This window comes from Hermetia illucens, chromosome 4 (assembly GCF_905115235.1).
Source record: "Hermetia illucens chromosome 4, iHerIll2.2.curated.20191125, whole genome shotgun sequence".
Lineage (NCBI taxonomy): Eukaryota > Metazoa > Arthropoda > Insecta > Diptera > Stratiomyidae > Hermetia > Hermetia illucens.
The window spans coordinates 40,441,235-40,448,368 of record NC_051852.1 but is presented as its reverse complement, the minus strand read 5'-3'; the positions used below and the strand labels follow the sequence as shown (position 1 = coordinate 40,448,368).

At 39.8% G+C, this 7,134-nt stretch overlaps 1 protein-coding gene across 1 annotated transcript in view; it reads right to left on the bottom strand.

The window, feature by feature from the left end:
- Nucleotides 1-3,594: 3,594 nt before the first annotated feature.
- Nucleotides 3,595-7,134, bottom strand: part of LOC119655562 (arginase-1) — a 68,286-nt gene continuing 64,746 nt past the window's right edge. The window contains exons 4-5 of the mRNA XM_038061493.1: nt 4,061-4,160; nt 3,595-4,003 (exon numbers count right to left, since the gene is read on the bottom strand). Of these exons, the coding sequence (XP_037917421.1) occupies nt 3,641-4,003; nt 4,061-4,160 (463 nt within the window). The 3' untranslated portion in view covers nt 3,595-3,640. The remainder of the gene's footprint in view (nt 4,004-4,060; nt 4,161-7,134) is intronic.

The window sequence follows — 7,134 nt, the reverse complement described above, 5'->3', positions numbered from 1 at the left end:
AGATTATTACCCTAATTTAATTCAGGTACTCATTCACAGCTGAGTCGACTGGTATCCGACGTCAAATCACGATACAAATCCCACTGCCGCCAGCGAGATTTGAACCGCGACCTTCCGTACGATAGCCTTGTGCTCTAACCACTCAGCTATCCGGACACAAATATATATGATAATATACATATGTATATATTTAGCAATTAATGAAGGAATATTTTGCATTTTAGCTATGTACGATTTGAAAACCTGCATAGAGAGTTCCTGACATTAAACCTTTATACCTTGCTTCCGGTATCCCGACTTGTTTACTATTTTTTGGGAACGGTCATTTTCTTTCAAAATTCAAAAATTAAAGACAAGGCACTGTTTTACATTTGATGGCTTCCATCAGCTCAACTTTTTCTTGTCACTTCAGAAACACTATCTGAAATAGTGTAGACTCTGATTCTGGAAGCAATTGGTACCGGTATTACTACACTACTATTTTTCAAAGTTTTTGTCTCATTGTCCTGTCAACTTCACGAATTAACTATCCCGAAATACTTCAGTTGATATTTAAATTGAGGAAGAATTTCAGTTTCTTCAGAACTGGTACCCTCTGTCTCAGGCTGTTTTATCCTCTTCATTGCTAAAGAGCGTATGCGCTAGTATCCATTTTCATCAATGATGACTAACCATTCACTCTACTTCCACTTATGGGGCTTAAAACAATAAATTCCTGTTGGGATTCACTGTATCTCTCAAAAGGCACCTTTAAAATTTCATAAGAGGGAAAGAGTTCAATTGGTTATGGCGAAAATATTGATACAGGCTCAATAGGTTGTAGTCAAAATGTTTGTTTTTTAAGTGAAAAACAGTAGCTGGGTGTTCTAAAATGCAAACATATATAAATACAATACATAAATATTGTTGTGATTGTCCGTTCGTTTTGAAAATCAAGTATCGTCTTTACCCTCACCTTGACCGATTCTTTGTTACTTCCTATGCTTTATAAAGGTGGATATTAGCGGATCATTGCAACTCTTCGTTGTATTGTTTCGCCAGTCTTGTAAAGCTTATAACAGTGTTCAATATTCTGCGCTATATTTTGATTTCAAAAATGTCTAGGCTCTCCATGAGTATTTTTTGTGTATTCGAAGAGACCAAAATAATGGAAAAAACGCAAAAATCCGCACAAACTTTCACCACCCTTTTAATTAGTTCGAAGAGTATTTCACCAATTTCAAGAGTTGTATTTATTTTAAGATCGTGTATAGCTGCCGTAGTTTTCAAAATTGTTGGGGATGCGTTTGTTGATTGTTGCCAGTATCCGAAAGTCATACCAGGTGACGAGTTCTCGTAAGTACCCTATATATTTACTTCACGTCGGCTTCGTTACTTATTACCCCTGCAATATCCTTTTAAGGGGATTTTAGGGGTCGTTGTTTTATCGGGATACAATTAGTCTACTTTGCACGAAACATTTTTAAAATTTAAAATTCATAAAGCAATTATAGAAAATACGTTTGGACACTTGAGTTGGGTTTTCACCACAATGCAACAGCTAAAGCGTTCGCATCCACAATAGAGCACTTGTGTTATTTATAGAATTATCTCGCACGGCATGATCTTCCCCTTTTTCTTCAGCCTTTGTTCCATTCACAAGCCCGGTCGGCTCGTCGTGATCGGTTTCGCAATTGGCTCTATCAAATGCCTGATCTGGATGTAATCTAGAGGCTTTTAAATCCCCATCCAGCGTATCAAGCCACCGTTGTTTCGGCCGGCCTTTTGGTCATTTACCATCAACTTTGATGTTCAGACCAATCTTGGCAAGTGAATTCTCGTTAGCGCGAATTACGTGACCATACCATTGAAAACGCCTCTCTCGCAATTTTTCCACGATCGGTGCAATCCCATATCGATCCACGGATATCCTCATTTCGGATGTGATCAAAATGGGTCACGCCACTCGTGCAACGAAACATCTTCGTCTCCACTACCGCAAGACGCCGTTCATTGTCTTTTATAGTTGACCCGATGTATTTAAATCGCTCAGTTCTGGGCAGGTCACTGCCTCTGACAGGGATTGTGCCTGTTTCATGGGGATCGGTCGTTAAAAATTCAAGTTTATTCAGATTCAATCTGAGATCGTGTTGAATGAGGCGGTCATTCCAAGGACAAGTTGCTCGACATCTTTTTACTATTAGATGCTAGGAAAACATCATCTGCATGAAGAAGTGCGTGGATGTTTGATATCCCGTGTGACGGTGTCCATAATAAGAATAAAGAAAAATGGTGAGAGGGCGGTCTTTGATGAACACCAACAAAGACACGAAGCGGTTTTGATACACCCGCCACACTTCGAACTTTACTTTCCGGATCCTGGTAGAGCAGCTGAACCCAGCGCAGGAGTTCTTCTGGCACTAAGTGTTGTCGTAAAGCATACCAGATGAGTTCGTGTGGTACACGGTCAAACGCTTTCTCTAGATCCAGAAAGGCAATGTAAAGAGGGCGATGCTTCTCACGGTGTTTCTCCATGAGTAACCGCGCAGCGTGTATTGCGTCAGTAGTTCCGCAGTTCTTGACAAATCCGGCTTGATTCATGGTTATTTCAACGATTTCGCGAATACGGTTGTCAAGAATGCGTTCAAAAATCTTCATGGTATGGGAAAGTAACCGGATCGGACGGTAATTTGAACATTCTGCTGGGCTACCTTTCTTTTTCCATATTGGAACAGTGGTACTTTCTTGCCAGTCAGATGGTGTTCTTCCTTCCTGAATAACCCGGTTAAAGAATTCACTGAGCCACAGTGTTGGTTCCCAGCTCTTCGCTTTCCAGAGCTCAGAAGCGATGTCGTCAGGTCCTGCTGCTTTCCCCGATTTCATTTGTTTTATTGCCTCCTCGACTTCAGTTGCGCTGACAGGTGGAACTGCTCCAAATGTCGGCAATGATTGTGGAAGTGGACGACAACTTCATTGCTAGATACGACAGATGAGTTTAATGAAGAGCTTTGCAAACAGCTGGTGCAAACTTTTAGAAGAAGTTGAAGCATAGTGCTCAAAGCCGGCGATAATTTTATACAGGCGTGATCGACGCGATATGCCCTGTATAGAGCACTATGGCCTATCAATCACCAATACTTACCTTCCTTGAAGACTTCTGCACTGAAAACTACTTTCAGTTTTCTTTCTTGCACAAACATTTCCACTTTTTGAATATTTTATACTACATCTCACTCTTGATTCTAACGAATTGGTTATATGCGTGAGTTTCCTCGAGAGAGGAAAAAAGCTGGTCAACAAAGCAATAAATAATATCTATAAGACACACAGTGTATATATACGAGCTAATGTATTAACCACACCATTTTCATCTTTTTGCGGTAGAGCGACCATCGTTCGGCCCTGCGAGATTTCACTACTATGTAAGTGTAGCCATCGACGAAGAGGTTCCAATCTCTTAATATACAATTTGCATACTACAATTCGCGCCTTTTAGACAACTTAATTTATTAACAGGATCAGACCATTTGCGTTTAAGAAGGAGTGTTAATGATTCGCAATATTCTGTATAATGATTTGAACACTTCCAGCCAGATATACTAAAAGGTTATATAATAGAACTCAACGCTATGTATATTTCGATTAAAGTCACACCATTTTATTATAACACCTTTTCCAATTCTTCCAATTGTTTTGCATTACCAGCTCGATCATTACCAAAAGCAGCCTTTATAACTTCAATTGCAGCTTTCGTTGTTCGTTGAACATCCTCGGCATCGCCAATTTTCGGATTGACCTCGACCAAATCAACACAGGACACGCGGTTGGTTTTAGCAAAATGTTCCATAATTCGAATTCCCTCCCTTAACGTTAAGCCACCGCGGACAGGTGTACCAGTACTAGGAGCTTCGCTAGGATCTAGGGCATCAATATCGAAACTAATATGAATTTTTGACTTTCTGCTTGGATCCAATGCAGTATTTATGACTTCTATAATTGAATTTATTCCAAGCTTGTCGACATGCTGAAAACAAATAAATAGTTTAAATTTTTAAGTGTTGAAACTGATGAATTCACTTACGTTCATTCCAAAAGCTGCTATTCCGAATTTTTTCAAGATGGTACTTTCCAAAGGATCTACATCTCTAAGGCCAATATATGCAATTTTTCGAGCTGGAATTCTAAAATATGAAATAATAAATATCTATAGTAATTATTTATGTAAACGAAGAAAATGTATATCGTGCTATTAAATCTGTAACAAGTATATTTTGAAAATTATTGATAGTTGTATGTCCGGGTGTTTTCTACAGTCTCTTTAAAAAGTATCATGGAGGATGGTATCAAATTATGGAAACTGCTCCCTTCATTAATGTGAGCTTCGAAAAAGGAAACCGCTTACTGCCAGACGAGAGAAAATGTTTATCCGAAGATAAGGATTATGTTAAGAACGATTGATACCCTTAATTATGGAATACAACATCATTTAAATATTCTCTACAGAATCTCTTGTATGAATAGATGCGCTGAATTCAATTTCCCATGACTTTTCTGCGTAAATCAGTGAATATTTCAGCAATTTTACTACGAGCTTCTTCAAGTCGTTTAAAGTTTCGGAATTAATGTAGCCTCGAGAACCAAATGATAGCGATTAATTATACAGACAAGATGGCCAATTGACAAGAGCCTTTTTGACTTTGAGACTATCGACTACATAGTGAGTACTATCGTCTTGTCGAAACTATATGTCCATCCAACGGATCAGACGCGAGTCTGCAATGGGACCCATCTGAAGTGGTTCTTTCCGCGAAGCATTTGGGGTTAAGCGATGAAAGATGGTGGGACTCTGGTGAGTACCCCTCTTGTTTAACTTATGACAATGTACGTTTTTACTCTGGAAAGCCAAGTGGTAGCAGACGTAAATCCGGTGTCGGGTTGTTTATCACGGCTATTGCAAGGCACGTTCTCTTGGCTTGGAAGTCGGTTTTCTGGCAGGTTTCTGACTGCAAAATTTCGGTCTAGGCTAAGGAGCATCACAATTGTACAGTGCTATGCAGTAACAAAGGCTTCTGATATAGTGGAGAAAGATGCATTCTACGAGCAATTGCATGCAGTTTAGGGAAAGTTTTCTAAAGGTGACATTGTGAACGTAATGGGTGATCTGAATGCGAACAGCGACAGCTTCCACCATCTCGTCATTGGTGACACACTGTTCGAGCACAGAGACTGCCATAAAGTCAATTGAGTTTCGATTCATTGACCCCGTACGAGTAATCAGATTGACTACTTTACGATCAGCACTAGATTTAGGAGTTGTCTTCTGGATGTGCGTAACAGCAGAGGCGCTGACATCGTTCTCGAAAGGGATCACCAACTGACGATCACTTATCTCCCTTTGGGTGGTGTGTCTGCCACTTCTCACAGATTTGGAGAGCTGCGACTCCTCAAGTTCAAAATAGATTGCTTGTACATTCAGCTGTCACTCGACAGTGGGAGAGATATCTTGCTGATTCGATGGCAGATACACGATGACGAGCAGCAGAAGAGATGGAAAGAACACTTTTCAACGGTTTTTAACCGTATCACATCTTAAAAAATTCTGCCTCTTGTGAATGAAATGACTAGTCAGCGTAGCATGCAAATACGGACTGGTCCTCCAAGCAGAAGAGAAATCATCTTGATTATCAATGCACTCAAACCACTCAAAAGTAAAGCCGCTGGGCTTGATGATCTCGCCGCAGAATTATTTATCGCTGCACCTGCAGTTTCTGCAAATCTGTTATGGAATTCTTGGGAATCCAAAACCTCTCTCGAGGTTACGAGAGCGTAAGAAGGTGATTATTGTTAATATTCCAAAGAAGGGCACCCGTCTTGAGTGTGACAATTGACGGTTTATCTGGGTTCTCCCTGCCGTCGTAAAAATGAAAGCTAAAACAATCCTGGAGCACACCAAAGAGCTTGATCGCCAGAGGGTGGTCTAGTTTCTTCATCTCCGGATCCTCCTCCATTGGTCTAACCAACACCCTATGGATCATTTTGAAACAGATTGGCTAAATGACTCTGAATTTGGAAAGAAAGGCAAGTACAGTTAGACTGAAGATAAACACCAACAATACCAAGGGTCTCAGTCAGACGAGTCATCCCTATCTGCATTAATGGGAAGAGCATTGAAGGAGACGATCAATTTACATATCTAGGAAGCGTAGTTTCGGCCAAAGGTGGCATAGAACTGGATGTTGGCCGACGCATTAACAGCGTTCGATCCGCTTTCGCTTCCTTATCTAAAATCTGGAAATGCAGTTATTTCAACAACAAGATCAAAGTGAGACTGTCTTGTGCTAATGTTCTTTCTGTGTTGTTATATAGGAGTAGTAAATGGAAAGTGACACCTTCGCCGTTCAAAAGCTCCAAGCCTTCGTGAATTACACTGGTCTGGTACTATTCAAACAGGTCCGAGCACAGGTTTGACACAGTAGAGTAGAGTGCAGGCGTTTCATGAAGTCCCGGGGACTTGGAGCGCTTATAGCGAACCACAAATGATAGCGCGTAATTGTGGCGCTATACACCCGAAGGGGTGAATAGCAACCATATATATCTTCTACTACAATTAACTTAATTATTCCGTTTATGTATGGATTTCGGGAGTGATTCGACCAATTAATCAACTGTCACAACAATAATAAAATTAATTATAGTAGAAGAGCTGCGGGATTCTTTGGTAAAATTGAACTGTAGGGAATTTGGGGAAACTAAAACGATTATTTTTTCCGATTAAATTATCATCTCAAGCAGAATGTTCCTTAATTTTTCTAATAATTTATTTGATATATGGTCTGAAACGATACCGGATACCGGTTGTTGCACCGTTGATGATGACGATGATGGTCCGAAACGTGGTAAAATCCAAGATGAAAAATTATTTAAAGAGGACATTTGACGGCTTAATGTAGTTCACAATTAATTCGCAGAAAACTCAGAAGCCCCATATGTCGATTGAATGAAAACCTTAGCTGCAGTAAGATCCAGATTAATAAAAATATTCCACCGCAAGGGGTATAATTCAAAGTTTTCGATGTTCCAAGACAAGCTAAAGAACATTCCAGAGTAAAAAAACATACCTATTTATAATATTTCAATTTAAAGAATGATTTAATA